This window comes from Pleuronectes platessa, chromosome 23 (genome assembly GCF_947347685.1).
Source record: "Pleuronectes platessa chromosome 23, fPlePla1.1, whole genome shotgun sequence".
Taxonomy (NCBI): domain Eukaryota; kingdom Metazoa; phylum Chordata; class Actinopteri; order Pleuronectiformes; family Pleuronectidae; genus Pleuronectes; species Pleuronectes platessa.
This window is the reverse complement of record NC_070648.1, coordinates 1,986,200-2,010,304: the sequence shown is the minus strand read 5'-3', so window position 1 is coordinate 2,010,304 and position 24,105 is coordinate 1,986,200. Positions and strand designations below refer to the sequence as shown.

The 24,105-nt window shown below is 45.7% G+C and overlaps 1 protein-coding gene across 1 annotated transcript in view; it reads left to right on the top strand.

The window, feature by feature from the left end:
- Positions 1 to 1,852: 1,852 nt before the first annotated feature.
- Positions 1,853 to 24,105, top strand: part of col4a5 (collagen, type IV, alpha 5 (Alport syndrome)) — a 31,694-nt gene continuing 9,441 nt past the window's right edge. Inside the window, exons 1-28 of the mRNA XM_053416275.1 lie at positions 1,853 to 2,164; positions 15,856 to 15,912; positions 16,193 to 16,282; positions 16,527 to 16,571; positions 17,112 to 17,156; positions 17,252 to 17,314; positions 17,476 to 17,529; positions 17,624 to 17,650; positions 17,801 to 17,881; positions 17,964 to 18,026; positions 18,107 to 18,142; positions 18,236 to 18,277; positions 18,370 to 18,462; positions 18,960 to 19,013; positions 19,119 to 19,175; positions 19,396 to 19,440; positions 19,538 to 19,591; positions 19,699 to 19,740; positions 20,404 to 20,497; positions 20,925 to 21,203; positions 21,291 to 21,380; positions 22,213 to 22,283; positions 22,464 to 22,655; positions 22,747 to 22,915; positions 23,204 to 23,296; positions 23,390 to 23,494; positions 23,593 to 23,690; positions 23,874 to 24,024. Coding sequence (XP_053272250.1) covers positions 2,072 to 2,164; positions 15,856 to 15,912; positions 16,193 to 16,282; positions 16,527 to 16,571; positions 17,112 to 17,156; positions 17,252 to 17,314; positions 17,476 to 17,529; positions 17,624 to 17,650; positions 17,801 to 17,881; positions 17,964 to 18,026; positions 18,107 to 18,142; positions 18,236 to 18,277; positions 18,370 to 18,462; positions 18,960 to 19,013; positions 19,119 to 19,175; positions 19,396 to 19,440; positions 19,538 to 19,591; positions 19,699 to 19,740; positions 20,404 to 20,497; positions 20,925 to 21,203; positions 21,291 to 21,380; positions 22,213 to 22,283; positions 22,464 to 22,655; positions 22,747 to 22,915; positions 23,204 to 23,296; positions 23,390 to 23,494; positions 23,593 to 23,690; positions 23,874 to 24,024 — 2,383 coding nt within the window. The 5' untranslated portion in view covers positions 1,853 to 2,071. The remainder of the gene's footprint in view (positions 2,165 to 15,855; positions 15,913 to 16,192; positions 16,283 to 16,526; positions 16,572 to 17,111; positions 17,157 to 17,251; positions 17,315 to 17,475; positions 17,530 to 17,623; positions 17,651 to 17,800; positions 17,882 to 17,963; positions 18,027 to 18,106; positions 18,143 to 18,235; positions 18,278 to 18,369; positions 18,463 to 18,959; positions 19,014 to 19,118; positions 19,176 to 19,395; positions 19,441 to 19,537; positions 19,592 to 19,698; positions 19,741 to 20,403; positions 20,498 to 20,924; positions 21,204 to 21,290; positions 21,381 to 22,212; positions 22,284 to 22,463; positions 22,656 to 22,746; positions 22,916 to 23,203; positions 23,297 to 23,389; positions 23,495 to 23,592; positions 23,691 to 23,873; positions 24,025 to 24,105) is intronic.

Sequence of the window (24,105 nt, the reverse complement as noted above, 5' to 3'; positions counted from 1 at the left end):
CATATTATATTTTATATTTCCACTGAATCAATATATATTACTTTCCCATAACTTTATCCCCGATTCAAACTTTAACCTCACAGCGTTTGTCTCAAACTTTCTCCAAACTACTCATCAAAGGCATCTGTTTGAATTTCTGTTTGTGTTGTGAACTGACAAACGGTATAAAAGTTTCTGAAAGTATTAAAAAGTTAAAAACGTTAAAACATGTAAAGCATGTTCTCTTGAGACGTGGATCAGATTTGATCAACCTGACATCAAGTCAAACATGAATACAGTTATAAACCTGTTTCAACTGTGGCTTTGATTTTTACATTTATCTCCTGGTACTATATTATCACGATACTTGGATCCGATATGTATCGCGACTTTACAAGTATCGTGATTCTAAAAGTATCGTGATTCTACAAGTGTAGCTATTCGATATTAAGACTTATTGTGTTTTTTCTTTGCTTCTTTGACACTAGACCACAGGAAAAAGTTAAATCATGTCTTCAAATCCGTCAGTCTTATTTATTTTTACGTGTTCCTGCTCATCATGCTAGTGTCACTACAAAAACAATACATAACACAAGATCGTAATCCAAACTTTGTCATATACGACAGTCCATACTTTTATCGGCTTTCTTGCGTCCGCTTTGTTTTTCCTAAAACTTTTTGACGTAAGACTTCACGTAAACACCCACAGAACGTAGCCTACACTTCGCCCTCTGCTGGATCAAAGAGGTAACTTCTTTCCACCTTGTTTACGCAATGGGAAGCCGATGTATTAACTTTATTCGACTAAATTTGACACAGGATGAAAAAAAGATATCGAGAAACACCCAAAAAAATTGAAGTAATTTTTTTCCCAAACCCGAATAGCTATCGACATTTTAACATCCAGAATATTACGTTTTGAGGAAGAATAAAGTCAAATTTTCATGTTAAGGAAACGCGTTCATGTTTTTTTAACACTAACTTATTCGAGTACCTGGAACAGAAACTTGAAGTTTTACTTAAGAATAAACTCACATCTACGAAACTACAACTAATAACTGAAAGGCTGAGTGGAAATAATCCATAATCATTTACTTCAGGTTACTTCATATAAATATGTAACTAACACTAAACCTCTTTCAGTTTCATGTGGATTAAATATTTCATAATGTGCATGTGAAGTGTGAGTTTCATGTTCTGAGGATCTCATGTGTCTCTAACTTTCTCCTGACTTCTTATCTTCAGCACTTTTCATCCAAAGAGCCTCTTGCCTCAAATCCATGTTATATAAAAAGCAGCACCAGTGGAAAAGGAGAAGGAGAGGAAGATGTTTCTCAGAATTATTTTTCAAAGAGACAAAACTAATTCCTCTCTTGTCCATTCTGCCAGTCGCCTCCTTCTGACAGGAGTCAAAGTTGAGTATTTAACCTTTAATAATCTAGCAGGAATGCAACGTGCCCGGGCGTATAGAAAATGTCAAATAAAGGTTTAATGCCAAACCTTTTTGTGTGTGTGTGAGCGTGAGTGTGTGTGTGTGTAGCCTCGGGGCGTTGGGTAGGATTGGATAGACATGCAGGAGAAGAGCCATATCCATCCGCACCTTGCCAGGTCCTAACATTATTCAGTTGTAGAAGAGTTTTAAACTATGGATCAATAATTACGCACAGAATCGAAATGGCACATTTGGATCGGCTGCGGTCGACACACGCACATTTCCGTGCGTAAAACCTCCCGTAGCTTTACTTTGAGACCAACTGTGTGTCGCAGTGTATGTGCGAGAGGGGGGGGCTCGGATATCAGTGCGCACTTGGTTTGTGGGAAGTAGATCCGGCTCGGAAGGTTTGCAAGTCGAGGCGAGAAAAAGTTAGAGGGGGACAGCAGAGGCGCACGGTGCCAGAGCCAGGATCAGAAGCCTCTGCAGGCGCAACCAGCAGCAGCCAGCCCGCCGAGGACAAGTGTTTTTCCCACTACCCATCTTCCACTCAGAACCAGTGTGCAGGGGGGGGAAGCCGGGCTATGACACGCGGATAGACAGCCGCACAGTCATTGAGAGTTAGCTCAGGAGGACCCTTGTTTTTATTCCCTCCGCAAGATGAAGACAGACGCGAGGAGCCCGCGCCAGCTCGCCGCGCCGCTGCTCCTCTTCCTCGCCCTGTGCGTCGCGGTGCAGCGATCCGACTCTGCGGTAAGTGCGCTTCCTTTTCCAGCGGGTACACTCACGGGTTTCTGTACAGGTTCGAATCCCGGCGAGCAGCTCCGCGACTCCCCGCATGGAGGAGCAGGAACCTGCCGCACTCACTCAGCCGGCACCGGGACTCGAGCGGAGTTTATAAATAGAGAAGAAGCTTTTAAACAAGCGCGTATTCTTCTCCTCTTAGAATAATGGTAATAATAATGTCACTGCGGGTTCTGCTGTGTAGCACCGGTGATAATAACCATGTAATTACACCAATTACACACGTTGTTCGGGGCTTTGATGGCACTTTTTTTTAACGACGGGGACCCACGAGCACCTTCTGCTTTGTAGTTTCTACCCGTGCACGTTTCTCCCTCTTCTCCTTCTTCTTCTTCTCCTGCAACCACAGTGTGCATCTGTCGTTTTTAAACCATTATCCACTTCTCATGCAGTGATTCACAAACACAAAGTCTGTGCCCTGCAGCGCGACTAGAAACCAGTCTTACAACACACGCTGCGGCTGGTTTAGTTAATAAAAAGCTTCTCCCAGCCTTTAAACACTGTGTCCTCCACTTTCTGCTCAGGTGCATGTGCCCTGCAGGTGTGTGTTGGCTCTAACAGCAGCTGGTTAGTGACATGCATGTTAGTGTATGTGCGTAAAATCCATCTTTACTGGGTGATTCTGCTCCCAGCACCTTGCAGGACTGGATTCTGAGCAGCCTGGGCAGCAGAGATAGGTCATCTAGTATGTTATTAATATGTAAGCAAGGTGAAATTCTCTTTGCACTCTTTGCAGGAGGTCTGTGTGTGTGTGTTTGTGTGTCTGCACATACTTTCCCCCTCTTCACTCCCAGCTGCAGCTCTCAGAGCCGCACATCTCTGACCTCCCTGTATGACGCAGCTGTATCATCAAACTGTGTGTGTGTGTCATTCTGCCTCCTCATGTAATATTCCAACAGGCTCCACATGCTGAATATTCACGACTCATTAATAATGCATGAGCACTTGCTGCATGCTGATCCACGGGAGCCCGCCCACAGGCAGGGGGCGTGTCCACACAGCCGCTCTGAGGGGCGTGAACCTGGAGTCTTTTAATGTTCGTCACATCAGATCTGTTAACGTCATAAATCCATCAGGCCGAGGTGCAGAGAGGAAATCCACCCCTGAGAGTTTGTAATTTGTTCACAGAAAAATAAACACACGTCCGAGTCAGAGTCCAGGTGCAGCCTCGTCTGAGTTCATGCATCTGAGTCTGGAGAATATACAGCTTGACCTCTACGACCTTTACCTGCTTTATCTTCACCTTCCTCAAATATAAAGACTCATTCAGAAGAGCCCGACCGATTCGTCATTGGACCGATATGAGACGTATCTCAGTTTATGAGAGTCGTGCACTTCTGTTTTGTTTTAGATAAGATAGATCTAGATAAGGTCCATTTTGACCCAGGAATGTGGCCGGCCCCGCCCACTCAGAGACGATGAAGAGGAGGAGAAGGTAGAAGAAGGGGAAAGGGTGAAAGAGAGAGAGGGGGAACAAGTCTGTTCTTGAACTTGGGGCAAAGAGGTTTAGTCCATTTAGGAGCTTTCAACAACTTGACATGGTCTTCATCAGGGGAGTTGGTCGGTCTGTGAGGAAGAGGAGGAAGAGGGTGATGGGTAGAGATGATTGTAGATGAAACGGCAATAAAGAGATGATGCAAGGGATGTTTCTCTCTCTCGCCCCCCCCCACACACACACACCCCCAACATACCTTGACATACCAAGGCATGTGTCATCGGTCCCAGTGGTCTCACTGGGGCCCCCTAGTGGAAGCAGTGTGCATGACCCAAACCTGACATTGTCAGAAACCTGCCTGATCCCAAACCTTTAGTGTGGAATGCTCCTTTATTCCAGCCAACTACAAAAAAAACACCTTTAAAAGTCTAAGACTAAGTGCAGCTGTAGTTTTTAACTTTTCCTGTAGTTCATATAAAGTTGGTGTTTGGGAACAGACGATGTTTTCAAAGTGAGAACAAACAGGAGCGCTCAGAAATTCAGAATGAACACAGAGGGGCCTCTCATTGTCTTAGTTCTCAATCATTAACTGGCTTTAAATGGAGCTTCTCATACATCACTGTTTCGTAGTTGTGTGTGTGTGTGTGTGTGTGTGTTTGTGTGTGTGTGTGTGTGTGTGTGTGTGCAGCATTAATTCTTGCCCAGATCTGAATCTCCGTTCAGCCAGGTGAGGGGGTTCAGCAGGTAATGTATACCTGGAGCTTTTCCCTTTGAAGCTGTGACACCGCCACCACAAACACACACTTAATTTGATGCATGCTTGCCTACACACACACACACACACACACACACACATACACACACACACACACGCACCCACACAGCAGACAGATTTCCCACCACAAACTCCACCTGGGATGTGGGTCACGTGAAAGGTCAGGGAACCCCTGAACTCATACGGGTGGTTGTGCAATCATGCGTGTGTTCATGTCTGTGTGTGTGTCTGTGTGTGTGAGGGAAAGAGGGGGGGGGGGGGGGGGGGTTAACCAGCCATAACATCCTGTGATTGCTGAAATAAATCTGTGATGAACACTTCAGACCGGCATCATCCAGTGAAAGAGTGAAAGGTTATGTTTTCTCCTCCTCCTCCTCCTCCTCCTCCTCCTCCTCCTCCTCCTCCTCCTCCCACCCACTGGGAAAACACACAAACGAATAATTGTTAGTTTCTTTGACAAATCTAAATTTTATCTTCTTCAGCACCGGAGGCGTTTCCGATGCTGGTATCAGGATCTTGTTTCTGTCACTTCCCTGATTCTTGTTCATGTCATTAAATATTCAGAATGAACTTTATCTACGATGAAAGTTTGATTTGTGAGTTTATCTTTCGTTCTCGTCTATAGCAACATCCCCCCCCCAATCCCTCTGAAAAATGCTCTCGGAGGCAAATTCCATCTTTATCTCAGCGGCCGTGAGAGAAGAGCTTCACACAAACACAGACACACACAGACACACACACATGTCCATGCATCATATCCTCCTGTTTTCCTATGTGACTTATTAACTGGACTTTGTGTGCAGTAAGTGTGTGTGTGTCTGTGTGTGTGTGTGTTTCCTGACACTGCTGTGTCATGGAGCTGAAGATGCCGTTAGGATTAACATGTTGACTAAAGTCTACACCAAAATGTTTAGAGAGCTAATTACAGCAACGCAGCGCACACACTCCTCCTCCTCCTCCTCCTCCTCCTCCTCCTCCTCCTCCTCTTTGTTTACCTTCTCTCTCGTTCTCTCGGTTCAGAGAAGAAGAAGAACTGACGCAGACGTTAAAGCATCGACAGTTAAAGACGCAAAAATGAGCATCAGTATTTGATCTTATCACAAAGATGGACACTCAAAAGAACTAAGATAGTTTTGAGTTTGGTTCACGTCTGTTAACATGGAGGAGGTGCAGCCGGGCCACCAGCTCCAAACGCTGCTTCCTCCTGACGTTCGATTCCCACTTGTCTCCACCTCCTTCTTCCTCTCCTCTTTGCACAAGGATCCCTCTCTTTCTCCCTCCTCCATTCAGCGTTAACAGGAGGGCAAACACGCCCCTGTTTATTAGAGACTTCTTTATTTACTCCATCCCTCGCTGTTTGCTCCGAGGCTTTAAAGGTCAACCACGTCCTCCCCCCCCCACCACCAACCACCTCTCCGTCACTTTATCTCTCTGTCTTATTACATTTTCTGCCTTTTTCGCCCTCTTCACCAAACGGGACCACCAATGCAGTCCGGGCTTATTTCCCCTCTCTACTGGTTGCGACCCCCAGGAGCGGTAAACCCAGTGGGAGCTTTAAGGATTTTGAAATCTCCGCGGGGTTATAAAAGTCAGAAACCCCCGATGTGTGTGTGTATGTGTGGGGGGGGGGGGGGGGGGGGTTAAAGTGCAGCCACTTAAAGGTTGGAGGAGCTTCTCTTTGAAGACCAGCAAACCCATCGAGATTGAAGCTGAGCTCTTTGGGATGAATTAGGTTCAGATTAAGTTTAGTCAGACGGGGGGGGGGGGGTTGTTCGGCTGATGTGGAGGTTAGGGACCGGAGTGAGACGCAGCCGACTACAGGCATGTGTGTGTGTGTGCGAGTGTGTAAGTGTGTGTGTCAGCACTCCAGTGGGCGACAGGTCCAACTACACAGAACAGTCACAAGACGTCCCTCCTCAGCTCCTCACCTCCTCATCTCCTCACCTCCTTATCTCCTCACCTCCTCACCTCCTCACATTCTCACCTCCTCACTTCCTCATCTCCTCAGCTCCTCACCTCCTCGCCTCCTCACCCCTGCATCTCCTCACCTTCTCATCTCCTCATCTCCTCACCTCCTCACCTTCTCATCTCCTCACCTCCTCACCTCCTCACCTCCTCACCTCCTCATATCCTCACCTCCTCATCTCCTCACCTCCTCACCTCCTCATCTCCTCACCTCCTCACCTTCTCATCTCCTCACCTCCTCACCTCCTCATCTCCTCACCTCCTCACCTCCTCACCTCATCTCCTCACCTTCTCACCTCCTCACCTCCTCATCTCCTCATCTCCTCACCTCCTCACCTCCTCACATTCTCACCTCCTCACTTCCTCATCTCCTCAGCTCCTCACCTCCTCGCCTCCTCACCCCCGCATCTCCTCACCTTCTCATCTCCTCACCTCCTCATCTCCTCACTTCCTCACCTCCTCACCTCCTCACCTCCTCATCTCCTCACCTCCTCATCTCCTCACCCCCGCATCTCCTCACCTCCTCATCTCCTCACCTCCTCATCTCCTCACCTCCTCACCTCCGCATCTCCTCACCTCTTCATCTCCTCATCTCCTCACCTCCTCACCTCCGCATCTCCTCACCTCTTCATCTCCTCATCTCCTCACCTCCTCACCTTCTCATCTCCTCACCTCCTCACCTTCTCACCTCCTCACCTCACAGAACTTTGTGATTTGTTCTTTCATCCCCATGTTTTTTGGGGCTGAACAAATGACATTTACAGACCCAGCCGAGCTTCTGAGGGTCAAAGTGAAACGAGCTGGTGGGAAATCGGTGGAAGAAGAAGACAGAAGCTGTAGCTTCAGGTGGAAAGACGTAAAACAATAACTCTAGATTGAAGAAGAAGTTATTGAAAAACAAGAAATGAAATCCAGAGCAGGAGGAATATAAGACGGACATTTCCCTCGGAGCTGAAACATTTATTGTTTTGCATTCTTTGGCTTTCTCTCTCTCTCTCTCTCTCTCTCTCTCTCTCTCTCTCTCTCTCTCTCTCTCTCTCTCTGAGGAGCTGGAGCGAGGGAGGGGAGGGGGGGGGGCTGTTAATCTGTCTGAGATCAGCGAGCGTCCGTTATCGTCAGATGTATGAAAACATTGAGAGCACCCCCCCCCCCCCCCCGTGTTTCTCTCTGCACTTCCTCTCTCCTTCTTCTGAAACTGGCAGCTGAATGAAAGAAAGCACAAATCGAATTTTCAAATTTCCTGGACGTGGCAAAGTAGTTTACGAGAATTCTTCAGTTGATTGTTTTTCCAACCGAGGACACAAAGAGCACAAACATCGTAAACTCTCCGACTCGGAGAACAAATCCCCGACGGCCACGAGCCTTTCTCAGGTTCAAAGAGTTCGATATTATCCACGTTAATACTTTGAATTGGACCACGTTCATAAAGTTCATGGTATAAAAATCCAAATATCTAATATCCTTTATTTGAATATTTCCAAGTGCAGCATCGGGGCAAAACGCTCAACCAATCACGACTAAGCTGCTTCAAAATAGGCTGGATTTATGGCCTATACTGCAGCCAACCACCAGGGGGCTAAAGCGATATTTTGGCTTCACTTCTGGGGAGCTGTTCTGATTGGTTACGTCATCGTGATGAGGTCATTTCTCCCGTAGACTTCAGAGAGTCGGAGGAACGCCGGTAACGAGATAACGTCTTTCTACCGACTTCTCAAACTTATCTGCTCATCAGCCACCGCAGCCTCGGGTTCGCCCAAGAGAGAGGGAGATGGCGAGGAGCGATAACACACACCTGACTGAACACACACACACACACACACACACACACACTCACACACATCTAGACAAAAGCACGGCTGCAGAAGAAGCTAAACGAGTCTCGCCGGAGCTGAGTCGACCTCAGATAGCGTAGGAGGGCGTCTGCTTCTCTCTTCTTCTCTTCCCCTCTTCCCACTACTTGTTCTCTCTCTCTCTCTCTCCCTTTCCCCCCCACTCCTTTTAAAGCTCTCTCGTCCATCCACCTGTTTCTGTCATCACACCACTGAGGAGGAAGTCGAGCTTCCCCAACGTCCACATGGGACAAAGTGGTATGTGAGTGTGTGAAGCTACTGTTGCTTCACGTATTTCAGAGTGTAGAGTTACTGCATTGACTTTAATGTACTTGTCCCGACGTAGTTAAAAGACATTTCACAGTAAAGGGACAGGAAGTATTTGATCCTCTGCTAGAGTACAACCCGGGTGTGATTACATTTCCCTGGGAGGACGTCTCGTGGCCGTGAGAATTATAACTCTTCTCTCTCTGGAGCAAAGTGAGAAGGACAGGGATGTTGTTGTAGAGATGGATGGATGGAAGGATGGATGGAGGGAGGGATGGAGGAAGGGAGGGATGGATGGAGGGATGGAGGGAGGGAGGGAAGGAGGGAATGATGGAGTGATGGACAGCAATGGTCACTGTCTTCTACTCATGACTGTGATTGTTTTTTCAGTTTCAGCGACTTTATTATTTCTTATTTGACGACCATGTTCATCATCTCGATCTTTTTTCTTTCATCTTCTCGTTTCTTTGCCAAATTCTGATTCTTCCTCTTCCTCAATCTTTCCTCTCCTCTCTCTCTCTCCATCTCTTTTCTTTCCTTTTCTCTTTCACTCTCTTTTCCCTCAACATCAGATCACAATCTGCTGTACTGTTGGTACAGCAGCGACAAACACTGTTTGTACTTTACTGTAAGCTGTGCACCGCTGTGTGTGTGTGTGTGTGTGTGTGTGTGTGTGTGTGTGTGTGTGTGTGTGTCTCAGGTGCAGCCTGGTTGTAGTTAATCCCAGGTCAATGTGCGAGTTGGTATGCAGCTAAGCCTTCAGTATGCAGTCGGAGGATAATGTTCAGCAGCACCGTGCAAGGTGCATATGAGTGTGTGTGTGTGTGTGTGTGTGTGTATGTGTGTGTTAGTGTGTGTCTGTGTCTGTGTGTTAGCTTCAGGTCCTTGTTGGAGCATTTTTCACATTACTGAGTGACACATCGTGAGCCGGCTTGTTTAAATTTATGCATTTATGTAGAGGTGGTTTTTATATCCATCTGTCCTCACGTGGTTTCAACAGTGGACATGTTTCTTCAGGGTTCGTTACTTTAATTTCTGCTTGTACAGATTTGTGTTTTCTAAGCTGCTTTCAGAAATGCCCTGAACTCCAGATATGTTCTAGAACTTTCCCTGCAGCTGCCATGTAACATGTGAGAGTGAGACCATGTGAGAGAGCAGCAGGAACACGTCTGGAACATTCCCAGTGAGCGAGTGGACGTGTTGATGAGGAGAGAACATGGGCGACGAAAGACCCCGTCAATCTCTGCCTGCAAGAGCCTGTTCCTCTTTCTATCTCTGAAGGATGGTGTGTGTTTGTGTGTGTGTGTGTGTGTGTGTGTGTGTGTGTGTGTGTGTGTGTGTGTGTGTGTGTGTGTGTGTGTGTGTGTGTGTGTGTGTGTGTGTGTCTGTATGTGTGTGTGTGTGCATAAGAGGGAGATAGAAGATTACCTGTATTTTCTTGTCTACTTCTTGGTTTATTGTCTTTATTGTCAAATGAAGCAATTCAGAATGAAATTTGAAATATGAGGCTCGTGTCTTTGATTGTATTTAGGTGTGTGTGTGCGTGTGTGTGTGTGTGTGTCTGTGTGTGTGTGTGTGTGTGTGTGTGGCTCAACACTGAATGCATGGCATTCCTCATCTCCTCTGGACAAACAGTCCCCCACTGGTCAGAACAACGGGAATTATCAGACATCTGTCACAGAGACAAGAAGAGGAGGAGGAGGAGGAGGAGGAGAGGGTCGGAGTGATGGAGAGGTGGGGGTGGGAAAAGAGAAAGGAAAGGGATGAAGAGAGAGTATGAGACAAAAAGACATTTACTAAAAATTAAAGGAAAGGAGACACGGAGTAGAAATGAAGAAAGGATGAAGCAAGAGGAAGATGATGAAGAAAGTACCGAAAACTTAATCAAGAGATGGCAATAGGCAGATCTTGGGGCAGCTATAGAGCCCTGAGGACCCCTGTTTTATCTTAAAACTATTTTAAAACAAATATAAATGTAGAAATTGGTAGAAAATCGACAATTTTTGATTCAGGCAGTGATTGCTTTTCATAAATGGAGGACAATCCTTGTGCAGCACTTTAAACTCGTCTGTGCTCATTAGAAGGTTTGTGTGTCGGTGAGAACACGGAGGAGAAATGCAGGAGCCTGCTGGGACCTGCCTCCCTGACAACTTGAGATCAGACACCGAGGGGCAGGAGCAGCGTGAGGGAGCACGTTCGGCCTTCAGATCCCAATCAGCCGGCTGCAGAGAGAATACATAAGAAATCCTCTCAGTCAGCATGTGAACTGAAAATGATACTGAAACAGAAGCTGCAGAATGTGGAACACGTCATGAACTGAGCTCATTTTGAAGCTGGAAGCATTTTATTCTTCCAGATAAAGTCAGGAATCTGTTTAACTGGTGGAAACAGTTTAGAGACAAATAGAAAAATTACTGTTATATGATTCAATTACTTTATATTTATGTTTTTTCAACATTAAAAAAGCTTTAAGTTCATTCTGAACTAAACTCTGCAGACTTAACCTCCTCGTTACCGCCCCCGTGTGGTGAGGACGTGGAACTAGGCAGGTACAAGCCCGCGCTGTGCATTGTGGCCAAAAGTATGTGGACAGGCTGGTTGAAAGTTCTGTGTGTTCTGTTGAGCAGATTTTTAAATTATAATTAACTTTTTTTATTAAATTTAAGAATAATATTAATAGTAAAATAATGTTTTTTCCTCATGTGAGGTACTTTTTTATGCTTTACGAATAAAGATTATTACTTTTTAACATTTTTCTAAAACAGAAGTATGCACGATATCATGAATATTTTCTATCTATTGTATATATACAACACCGTATCGTACCTATTGACAGTATTAATATCTATCCATCATCCATCTATCTACACACAGTGTCTATATGTATATTTATCTATAGAGACTGAAGAACACTTTCCTCTTTCCTCATGAGAAAGTTCCAGATCTAAACCGACAGCTCGTTTCATGAAGTTACAGTTTATGACTTGATGAGGAACTTTCCCTCCATCTTTCTTTCTTTGTCACCTCCTCCCTCCCTCTCCTCCCTCTCCTCCCTGCCTCTCCTCAGTCTGCCCCCCCCAGGCTACATGTATCCAGGTATTCAGCCGCCTGCTGCCGCTCCCCTCTCTAATTTCTCGTTGCCTGCAGCCACGCGGCTCAGTGCCAGGCGCTGATGTGCCGGGTGTAGCTGCAGAGAGAGAAGGAGCAGCAGGACGTGTCTGAACCTGTGCGAGGCCGGGCCGGGCCGGGCGGGGCCAGGTTGGGCTCAAGGGTGGGGTAGGAATTCAACTCCATCCCTCCTGCGAACACAAGCTCCACATCTGGATCACAGTGCGGATATTTACTGTACAAGAAGTTTTCCCAAAGTTTCACATAAACAAGAGCTTTGCAGAGGTAAAAACAAATCGTCGGTGCACAGAGCGACACAATGTAAACATGAAGTACAATGACAGATAATACAAGATAAAAGTGTCTGTTTCCATACACACAGACACACACAGACACACACACAGACGTGTTTACCTCTCCCTCTCAGGGTGTAGATAACGTCCCATCTGGACGACCAAGTTCCCAGTCCTCCCTAAACCTGTGAGAGACACAAAGTTAAACTGGAGACATCAGGACATTTGCTTTGAGAAATTTGCGGTGAAATTCGAGCCAAATAAATAGTTTTCATCCGAATGCAATAAGTGCAGATGATATGATCTGACCCGGTGTGGGAGGTCGAGGCGGCGCCCGGCTTCCCGGTGCCTCAGAATCCTGAAGGGATCTCCTGACAGGTATCTCTCAGTGGGAGGTCACAGAGGTCAACGCTCATTAGACAAGGAACAAGAGAGAGAAGTCCAGGAATATGAGGGGACTTCCTGGAGGACAGTTTACGCTGTGGCACGATCCCGCCAAGTGTGTGTGTGTGTTTGTGTGTGACAGACTTGGGGTTCACCAGTCAGGATGGGTTGGGGGGGGGGGGTCTTCCTCTTCCAAAGAGCCAGCGAGTCAAAACACACATTGTCGGAATGAAAATATTGTGTTTTGCTGGAGGCTCCCGGGCGTCAGCGCCTTGAAGAAGCCAAAGTCCAGCAGCGATGAAAGGGATCAGGAGAGTGACGCAGCCGCTGGAGCCTGGAGCGCCGCTCTCCACAGCAGGATAAACACACACACATCAGACACACACATATTTGACACATGGTGTAACGCACACACACACATATTTAACACATGTCTCGTTAACATGAATTAAAAAAGCCAATTAATGAATATCTCATCAGGTAGAGATACACAACGATCAGCTGCTGGTTTAAATGACAAACAAATGATGACAATGCAACAATACAAACACAACTTTGTGTTCAATCTGACTATCGATACGGGGTTTTACATTAGAATGTGTGTCTGTGTGAGTGTGTGTGTGTTGACTGTAGCTTCAGTTTGCGGTCACTGACTGCTGAGCTGCGATCAGCGTTGGAAAACAGAAGTTATTAGTTGGTCCAATCGGGGGGGTTTCACTAGTTTGTGTGTGTGTGTGTGTGTATGTGTGTGTCAATGATGTGTAAATGAGGGAAGTACAGCTTGTTAGTTTGTGTGTACTGACTATGAGAACCTTTGTGTATTTATTGTATACATGTGTGTTTCCGTGATGCTTGAATCTGTGTGTGTGTGTGTGTGTGTTCGTGTGTGCGTGGTCCATGGCAGTGCAGTGTGTGTGTGTGTGTGTGTGTGTGTGTGTGTGTGTGTGTGTGTGTGTGTGTGTGTAGGTGTGTGTGTGTAGGTGTCTAATCATCAGTCTGTGATGAGCAGGGGAATTCCAGTCTCGCCAGTCTAATCCCCGGGTGCATGCCTTCCGCTCGCCCCCCCCCCCTCCCCTCCTCACCTCACCCACCCTCACCTGGCTCGCTCCTCCATCCCTCCGTGCCCTGTGCCACTTCCAGCACACATCAGCATCGCCCCCTGGTGGCCGGCCACTGTACAGGTCATAAACCCCGCCTCCTCCATGTTAGTGGACGGAGCATAAAAGTGAAAGTTTGCGTTTATCACTCTGGCGTTTGTTCAAGTGTTTCATGTTTCTGATCAGTTTGGTGTTAATTAGTTAATTTATAAAGATGAGGATAAACATCTGGATTGACAGCTGAGACTGACTCGTGATTGGACGAGGGGTAATAGTGAAGGAGGAAGTGGGGACACAGTCAGCCATGTTTATTTATCGCCTAAATAAGAGGTGATGGGTTCGAGGTGATGGGTTCGATTCCCCCCCCCCCCCCTACTAGAGGGAGAAAGTGGGACTCTCCAATGGAGAGAGAGAGAGAGAGAGAGAGAGAGAGAGAGAGAGAGAGAGAGAGAGAGAGAGAGAGAGCGAGCAGTGGTAGAGGGAGTTGAAAGAGAAGCATACAGACACGGGGAGCACATATCTGCAGCTCACTGACCTTTCTAAGTGGATTACATGCCCCGTCAGTGCTGCGGGGGTGAGGAGAGGGGAGTGGGAGAGAGAGGGAGAGAGAGGGAGAGGGAGAGGGAGAGAGAGGGAGGGAGAGAGAGGGAGAGACGGCTGTATTTAGGCAGATATTTCAAACAGATTTGCGGTTGAATCAGATTCCACCTCCTCCACCTGCAGCTACAAGCAGGGAGGTGCTCGTCCTCCATGTTTTAAAGCTTCAGGATCAACTAGAACCACTTTGACACTTTGGATGTTGAACCACTCGTCTGGGTTCTTACCTCATCTTCTCCTCCTGCAGCTGTTATGAGCTCACATCCCTGGTTTCTCTGGATCTTTAGGGATCAAACCTTCAGCTCATGTAGATCATTTATGATCATGTGGCAGGAATGATGTCATCGTGATGTCACAACATGACGTCATTTATCAAATAAGAGACACAATCAGATTTGGGGAAAGTTTGGTGGAGAGCCTTTCAGGTGTGAACGAGCTATGTCGTGCTCCTCTGGATGAATGTGTGTGTCTGTGTGTGTGTGTGTGTTCAGCCGGAGAAGAGGGAGGAGGCTTGTGAGGGAAACCGATGGATGAAGAGTTAAGTGACGGAGAGAGAGAGAGATGGAGGTGAAGAAGAGTGAGAGCTGCAGGCCTGGGCGTGGGAGAGCCGACCGCATTGAGCTGAACCAGACCAGAGACTAATCTAGAGATCCAGGGCTTGTAACAACACCTCCAGAAACACACACACACACACACACAACCTTGTATTCAGGCATGTGTGTGTGTGTGTGTTTTTATTGTGTGTGTGTGTCTGTGGATAACCCCTCTACCCTCTGCCTCTGGTCCAGTTTGCGTTGCCGTGTTTTGTGTTTACTGCTCAGGATCAGTGCTTCTTTGAATCCAAAACTCCTCCTGGTGACATTTACCTGACACGGGAATCAAACTCGCAACCCTGGCTCTTCATAGTACCTTCAGCCTCTGTTATGTTCTGATGTCGCGGAAGTGGAGATGTAACTTTATTGATGGATATTCACCAGTTGCAGCTTTAACGATGTGGGAATCTGCTGTCGATAAAAGAACAATAACAGTGATAACGGAAACACAGACACAAACATGGACACTGTGGGTTTCTGCAGACACAGACAAATGCTCTCTCTCTCTCTCTCTCTCTCTCTCTCTCCTCTCTCTCTCTCTCTCTCTCTCTCTCTCTCTCTCTCTCTCTCTCTCTCTCTCTCTCTCTCTCTCTCTCTCCCCCCCCTGTCTTTCTCACAACCCGGCTGCCTGGCATGCGTGCAATCGATGCCCGTCTGGCATTCACAGTGTCAACAGACATGGGAAAAGTTAATCAACAGCTTGGCACTCCTGCCCCCTCCATCCCTCCATCCCTCCATCCCTCCATCCCTCTCGTCTTCCCTTCAACCAGCTCCTCCGTGGTTCCCTCCCTCTCTTTCCACTGGTTTATTGTTTAGAGAGAGAGAGAGATAAAGTGGGTTTGTTGGATCCTGACCTTGCACCTGTGTTTTCATCATGAAACAAACTTTCGGGGGAATCCACAGACTTCTGATTTACTGTGGGAAGAAAAGCCTGTAGCACGCCCGGGTGCATGTTATTATCCTGCAGCACCCCCTGGTGGTGCAAGCTATGGCTGCACACAATGCACAATTTTAATCAGGAGAATATTTTCTTCGGAGCATATTTGGCTTTTTTCTTTCATTTCATAAAGTGCATGAATGACAGGAAACTGAAATATCATTCCTAATAACAGTCCCCTTATGAAAACAACATTTAAATTCACCTGGAAGTAAAAAATGTCTTCCTGGATCTGCACCTCAATGATATTTATGATCTGTTTGTTCTATTTCATTTGATTCAAAAGTTGATATATTCGAAGCCACAGAAGTCAGTTGAATATAAATATCTTAAATCCGTCTGTGTCTTGTTTCTCCGCAGTCATGCAACGGATGTGCTGGAGCCAGATGTGACTGCAGTGGAGTGAAAGGAACCAAAGTACGCACAATGACACCGAACACACAACTCCGTGGACAAGCGACACAAAAGCTAATTCTAGTGAAATATGACACGAAACTGCACAAACAACTCTTGTGTGTTAGATTGTGTGTTTCTGCTTATGAAGACTAAACATGGATGTGGAGATAAATTGTTTGTTTCCGTCATGTATTATTCTTTGTGTGTTTAATGTGTGAATGTGAGTTTGTGGAAGGGGAAACATGTTTGTGTAAATGTAAGAATCCATCGCAGTAATGTTTTCTGTGTCCCGGTGTGTCAGGGTGATCGGGGTTTCCCAGGTCTCACCGGACAGCCAGGGGTCCCAGGGTTCCCCGGACCCGAGGGGCCGATCGGGGGCCGAGGAGAGACGGTGGGTTCAGGGGCGGGGGGGGGGGGCATAATCCATAAACCTGTAATTTGATGCCTGAATTTCAGTAAAACGTTTTATTTTGCCTGGTAACTCACTTAAAAACATGTTTTATCTTATAAATATACATATATTTTTAAAACCCTGATGCTTCTTACTGTTGAAGAATCATTATTGGGTCCAGTTATTCATGTGTGTGTGTGTTTGTGTTTGTGTGTTTGTGTGTTTGTGTGTGTGTTTTCCTCAGGGCAACAACGGGCCTCAAGGACCAGGCGGTCCAAAAGGAATCAGAGTAAGAAAATCACATTTGACCTTTTTTAATCTTTCTCACATTTATATTGTTTAATAAAAACAAAACTTAATCAGTCAAAGTTCGAAGATGAACATTTAATTCTCAGCAGTGACGGACTGAGCCTGGGTTGTAATGTCCTCTCCTGGCCACCAGGTGTCCCCATTTCTCTACATCTCAAATAGTCTGAGAAACAAAAAACTTTTCAAGGTTTTAAACTTGAATCGATCAGATTTCTCAGATGTTTCCTTCTGTCAGTGATTTAGTTTAGAATGTTTTACTTTCTCTCTTTGTCTGAATTCAACTTGAACTTTTTAGACTTTTATTGTTCAAAGTTTTTATCCTGCACTTTGGTCAAAAGTCTGTGATTTAAACTTTAAAAAATAAACGTATATTTCTGCCGTCATATTTATCTTCAACCTGCTTTGATTGTCTCCTGTTCTTTTCCTTCGAGTCTTCATTGTCACCCTGTAACTGTGTCTTGAAAGATGCTTAATAATGAGAGTTTATTATTATTAAGACGTCTGACTCTCTCATGAACAGGGGCCTCCAGGATTACCAGGATTTCCAGGAACACCAGGTCTTCCGGTGAGTTTCCCGTCGTCTAAAATTCATCTGAAATTATTTCCTTACTTTGATAAAACGCAGATGTTTGAACTTGACGTTCACTTTGTGTCCGTCAGGGTCTGCCGGGTCACGACGGACCTCCGGGCTCGAGGGGCGTGGCCGGATGCAACGGAACAAAGGTAGTTTTCAATTATCTGACAAAATATCATTCAGAGACGTAAGAAGAATTCTCCTGCTCCAAAGTTGATTCCTTTAAATAATCTTTCAAGCTATTGCTTCCAAATTTAAAATTTATGTTTTGAAAAGTCGTGCATCCACTTCCTCTTCCTGTGCTCTGCAGGGCGACCGAGGTTTCCCAGGAAGTGGAGGGATCCCAGGTCAGCAGGGTCTGTCGGTGAGTCACTGTCCCGGATTCTAACAAAAACCAGCAATGTCTTTGGTTGCGATCTTTTCTCTGAAGCTTCCTCTTCTTCTTCTCTCCATCACAGGGACCACCAGGTCTGCCGGGGTCAAAGGTCAGTTTACCCATCATTTTTTATTAGAAATTATATAAATGTGACTGGGAGCCTTGGAGATACTTTATTTACATAAACCCTCTAGAATAAAAAAGTGAGAAAATAAAAGATCATGTTCCTGGTGTTGAAAGTTTGAATCCTGGTCCACAGGGAGATCCAGGAGACGTGATCTCCACCAATCGGTTTGGAGATCCAGGATCAGTTGGATTACCGGGAGTACCAGGAGGTCCCGTAAGTCGTCTACACTTCTGTAACTTGAGCTCGTTAAAGGTGTACAACGTTTAACGGTGTTGTGTATGTGGTCATGTGACAGGGCCAGCCGGGCCCCTCTGGTTCTCCAGGTCCACTCGGGCCCCCAGGACCCAGAGGTTATGAGGTAAATTCTCCTTCAGCTCAGCCTCATTCAAAGCGTTTTGCTAGAAGATGGTGAGGTAACTGGTTTCTGGTGTTTTTCAGGGTCGTCCAGGTCCACCCGGTAATCCAGGACCCAAGGTCAGATGATTTATTCTGCTTCATCTTTCTCTAATCCCACTGTTCATAAAAAAAAACTTTCCACCAAGAAGTGTCTCTACTTTTTCTTTGCAGGGAAACATGGGTTTGAACTTCCAAGGACCCAAAGGAGAGAAGGTAAAGTCTGACCGTCGTTATTTGACTTCCTAAGATCTTCTCAGTCTAATGTTCCTGAATCTGATTTGGTGGTTTTGTGTGTGTGAACGCAGGGAGAACTCGGTTCGCCAGGACCCGCTGGTCCTCCAGGTCAGGTGGGAGAACAGAAGAGGACCCCGGAGACGGAGATCCAGAGAGGAGACAAGGTGAGGCCACCGACCTGAACCTGGCCGCGTCGGTTCATCACGTCCTTCAGGGACAATCCCCATGTTCCCCTAGATCAGAACTTTCACCACCAGGCAACTGAACTAACATTAAACACACTAACCAGAAGCCAACAGAAGGTCAAACGTGACACAAAGGACACTACAGATACTTTTGAAGGGTTTTTATCCACAAGTGACTCAGTAACAGCTCGGGAGGAAAAGGCTGCAACTCTCACATTGGCCACTTGATGGCAGCAGAACATAAATGATTCCAATCTCTGAACATTTAAACCGAGTTTTAGACTAAACACAAACTTTGTCAATGTTTATTTACAAAGCAACGCAATTCTTTATTTATATTTCTGTGCACGTTAACCATTCAACTACCAGGACAAGGCGTTCAACTTCAACTGAACTTTAAGGTCTGCAGGTGTGACCACAGTCGATCGTGAAGGGGAACTTTGAATTTACCGTTTTGTTTGGTTCTCTCTCTTCAGGGCGACCCCGGAGCCCCCGGGAGTCCAGGAGACCGAGGCTACACAGGTCCTCCCGTGAGTACCTGTGACAAAAAAAGAGAAAAAACCAAATGAGAAAATGTAATTACTGATGATCGGTCCACGTTGAATCAGCGACTGACTCGTGTGTTGTGATGTCAGGGCCCCTCAGGTGGACAGAAAGGAGGAAAGGGCGAAGCAGGAGAGGCAGGAAAACGAGTGAGTACCGACACAAACACATGTTCACCAACTTATCACGAGCCTGGAACCCCAAAGAACTCCAGAACTTGAGATTTCAACAAAATACATCTAGAAATGCTTGTTTTGACTTCCCCTCGATCACGACCACTTTTTATATTTTCATTAACATTGACACAAACACATTTTGTCATTTCCCGCTGAAGTAAAACCATGAATCCTCATTTTCCTCTCTTAACAGGGTAAACCAGGCAAAGATGGCGACCCCGGTCCTAATGGATTCCCTGTGAGTTACATTAAATCTTTTCAAACATTTCAAGTTAAAGTAAATCACGTGCTTTGAACACGTTTCCAACTTTCTGTTGTTTCTTCTTCCCCCTCAGGGAGGCAAAGGAGAACCCGGCCAGCCAGGTCCTCCAGGCAGGGACGGAGACAGAGTACGGCTTTATCCATCCATTATCTATTTGATCTTTCATAGAGAGACATTTGAAATGAATTGATTTCTTTATTGTTGTGTAAATAACATGTCATTGTTTCTCCTCAGGGTCTGAAAGGAGATCGTGGATTTGCAGGCCCACCTGGACTGGTGTGTTTTTGTCTTTTACTCATTCTTGTAAATGAGTTTAACTCAAAGTCCAAAGCATTTGGTTTTTTTAAACGGAGATTTGAGCAGCATCCAAAGCTTTTCATCTGAAAACTAACTTTGTCAAATGTATAATCGCCTGAGTGCTCTTGAGCAAGGTAGTTTCATTAAAAGAGCACAAGCAGCTCCACATGTATGTGCAGCCGGAAAATAAAGAGTCAATACTCTCTGATATCGATGACGCCTTAGTTCACTACACTCTTTTCACCGCTTGGTGGTGACATTTCTCTCTGTGTGGTTTATGTTCTTTGAAATTTAAATAAAAAAATGTAGGTACAAATATTTAAAGGCCTTTTGACAAAAAGTATTTGCTCTGGAATTCATATATTTGTATATTAGGTAAAAGTCTTAAATATTTGGCTGAAACGTGTATTTTGTATACTTAATGTTGTTTTAATATGTACACAGATTGACGTCTTACTGCACTACATTCTCATGACCACTAGATGGTGCCATTTCTCTCTGTCTCATTTAGATTTTATGAGATGTTTCAAAATAGTTCAAAGTTCTTAATATTGTCAATATTCGAAAACAAATATTCCTAGTTACAAAACCGATGTTTTGATGAGAATTATTATATGTATGTTTTTTCTTCTGTACTAAAAGGTGATTGGCGGGCAGCAAGGAGGTGTTGTTGGTCAGAAAGGTGAGCCCGGCTTCCCCGGATCCAACGGATACAAAGGAGATCGAGGACCAGCAGGTAAAACACACAACTCTCACAGAAACATTCAATTACACCATCGAGATTCAGGTCGTTCAGAGCAGTGCACGTGAAACGACACGGAGCTAAAAAAAACAAACAGATTTTAACATAAACCATAGAAGTACAACGTGAATAACCTGGAGAAATAAATCAAAATTTCCGATAAAGTTCTGAGGATTTCGGAAGATTCTCTTTGATTTCAAATGTGAAATATTTTTTCTTGATTTTACATGAAATATAGTGAAATTAGAAAGTTTAGTTAATATTGAGAATAATTGTTAACAAAAAAATGTGATTGTATTAGCTCCAAGTGTCGTGTTTTCATTTTGAATAAATCTTTACAACTACATATGAACATTTAAGTGAAATTAATTGATAATATAAATAATAGCAGGTTAAACATTGTCCTCTTGTCCACTTTAAGGTTTAACAGGACCGCCTGGAGCACCAGGACGTCCAGCCAACGGCGGCGTCGGCGTCAACGGACCTCCAGGTTTCCCCGGAGAGAGAGGTCAGAAGGGAGATCTCGGCTCTCCAGGGTTTTCTCAACCAGGACAACCAGGAAACCCGGGAACTCCTGGTCCTCAGGGACAACAGGGGCCTCCTGGACCTTCAGGCACCGGAACAAACTGCGTCCCTGGACAACCCGGGCGTCCCGGTGGGAAGGGAGAGCCGGGTTTCCCCGGACAGTCTGGTCAGAAAGGTGAGACCCTGCTGCTGTTTAAAAACATGGCGGGTCAGATAGTGTTGTGCAAACGTGGTCCAACCTGATGCTCTGGTTCTGTTTCAGGTGATAAGGGCGAAACCTGCGTGAACTGCTTCAGGGACAACAACCCGATCCCAGGAGTCCAAGGACCGCCTGGACCACCTGGATTCCCAGGTAAGACCCCAAAGACACATTCGTACTAACTGTTCATACTGTTTCAACTGTTCTTTCACATAACTCAGGAGAAGTGTGTCAAACTTCTCCAAGAGACACACGAGGGGGTCCCCAGAATATTGTACACGTCCACGACTGAGAGAAAATTGAGAACTTCTGCTCCCTGAGGAAAAGTTCAGAAGGGAGTTTACTATTATAAAACATTATTACAACCACTCGGACTCAAGGGCTCATGTACTTGGTTCGTTTGTGTAGAAACACACAAGGATGTAACACAAATTAGCAGAAATTTAATTGAAGCATCTCGTTTAGACACTGAAATCACGAACACATTGTCCGCACGGTTCAACACGACGAGAAGTCGCAGAAGTTTGTTTTCGATTGAAACTGTTGCGAGAGATTCAGTTTGATGATTTAATACGAAACAAAAACTTACAGAAGCAAAGAAGAGAAATCTCCGAGTGAAGGAAAAACACAAGGAACCAGAGGAAACCTGATGTTGTGGAAACTGAGGAAATAAAACGTTTTGACAGTGATTCACTCATGAGCTGCAGGTGGAACAACAGGAAGTCAAACCTCCACAGACAACACAAGCAAAGTCATTTCAAAATAAAACAGGAAGTAAGGAAGTGAGGCTGGCCAAGTTTAGTTTAGTACTCTAGTATCAGATACTCAACGTCACCGTAGAAGTTACACAAAATCTCTTCATGTCATTATTTACCGTCAGTTATTTAAAGATGAAAGTTTTGTCCTGGATGCTCGTGGTGTATTTTTCTGTAATCTTGTCGTCATGATATAAATGACGACTAACTCTCTTGTTCCTTTTCTTCAGGAACTCCTGGCAGCCCAGGATTTAAAGGAGACAGAGGATATCCAGGCGGTCCTGGAAATGTCGGCCCCGCCGTGAGTGCTTTTCACTTCCCTTAAAGATCACATATATCTAGAAATCTAGTCCAGATAAAAAAAAGTCTCTCCTCTGTGTCTTGCTATTAGTCCAAGTTTTAATCTCACGGCAGAAGTCAAAAGGTCAAATCCAAGATACCAACAACCTATGGAATTATTTTCTCATCCTTTTGTTTCCAGGGTGGCCCAGGCCCTCAAGGTTCCCCAGGGTTCCCTGGAGAGAAAGGTGACCCCGGTAATTCCATCGCAGTCGACGGTATTCGGGGAGATAAGGGGGACTCTGGCTTCCCCGGATCCCCGGGTCTGCCCGGCCTAGACGGTCGACCTGGTCGTGATGGACTACCTGGATCCCCGGGGCCCAAAGGAGCTTCTGTAGGTGCCGTTTTCTTTCCAATAATTAGATGCATTGATCAGTGTGTGGTTCATTTCATAACTAATATGTGCGTGTGACTGTGTTCTGTAGGGCTCACGGGACGTTAAAGGAGAACGAGGACTCCCTGGTGAGCCAGGTTCTCCTGGTAATCCAGGGGACAGGGGTACGCCAGGTCCCTCCGGCTTTGGACCTCAAGGGCCTTCTGGAGAAAAGGGTAGCCAGGGCGTCTCGGGAATACCTGGAAATCCTGGTTTTCCTGGTAAGAGGATCACTTCAGATTCATCCAGTGATGATCCAAATAAGAAACTGATTTCCTGCTTCCCTTCATACTGGGGATCAGGGGCAGTGCCTTGCTCAAAGACATTTCAGTGAGGATGGCAGTTGCTCACTTGGGGATGTAACCAGGGTTGGCTATATTGTGATACTCACTTGTTCTTTCAAAGTAAATATTTGTCTGAATAATTAAGTCCCATTTGAGGAACGGGTCCATCCAATGAACACAAATCCATTCTCTGACCTTCGACCTCTGCTCTCTCTCACCATGCAGGTGCTAAAGGTGAACCCAGCAGGACGGTGGGAGAGAAAGGTTTACCAGGACAACCAGGGCGGGATGGAGAGCCTGGACCCGCCGGTTTTAAAGGTACAGAGACATGACTTATTCTGCATTGTACACGCAGTTCTCACGTGTATTCGTTTTCTTATGGGCTTTGCTCTTGTAATCTTCTGTTCTCAGGTGAACCAGGTCCATCTGGACAGCCTGGTTACCCTGGTTCACCAGGAGGGAAGGGTGAACCTGGCTTCCCTGGCGTCGGACTCCCTGGATCCCCAGGGTCTAAAGGTAAAGACTCCTTCCCTCCTTCATCCTCCTGCTCTGTCAATCCACCTCTTCTTCCTTTCCCTCCTCCCTCATCCACCCTTGTTTCCTTTCTCCTACAGGATTCCCAGGTATCCCCGGGCAGCCAGGTTCTCCTGGAGGACCAGGCAGACCAGGAGTTGACGGATTCCCCGGCCAGCCTGGAATTCCTGGATCCAAGGTAAATGCAAATGGTCGAAAAGTTAAAGAAAAACATGAATAAAATGGGAAATTGTGAACTTGAAATGGTTGATGAGAATATAACTAAACAAAATGAAATAAAAAACTTGGAGACACTGAACTGAAACTAGGATTGTATTCTCTATAAGAGACCATCTAAATGTTATCTTTGTGAATGTAACAGGGTGACCCTGGCTTCGGACTTCCCGGCCCACCTGGTCTACCTGGAGTACCCGGATCTAAAGGTTTCTTTGGACCAAAGGGAGATCCTGGTTTCCCCGGTGGACCTGGTTCACCAGGAAGATCTGGATTTGATGGCGGCCCAGGAACCAAAGGTATTCTATAGTTCTGTTATTCATGTGATGGTTCTGAACTGATACGTCAATGTTTTATATCAGCACAGCCAAGCTGAATCC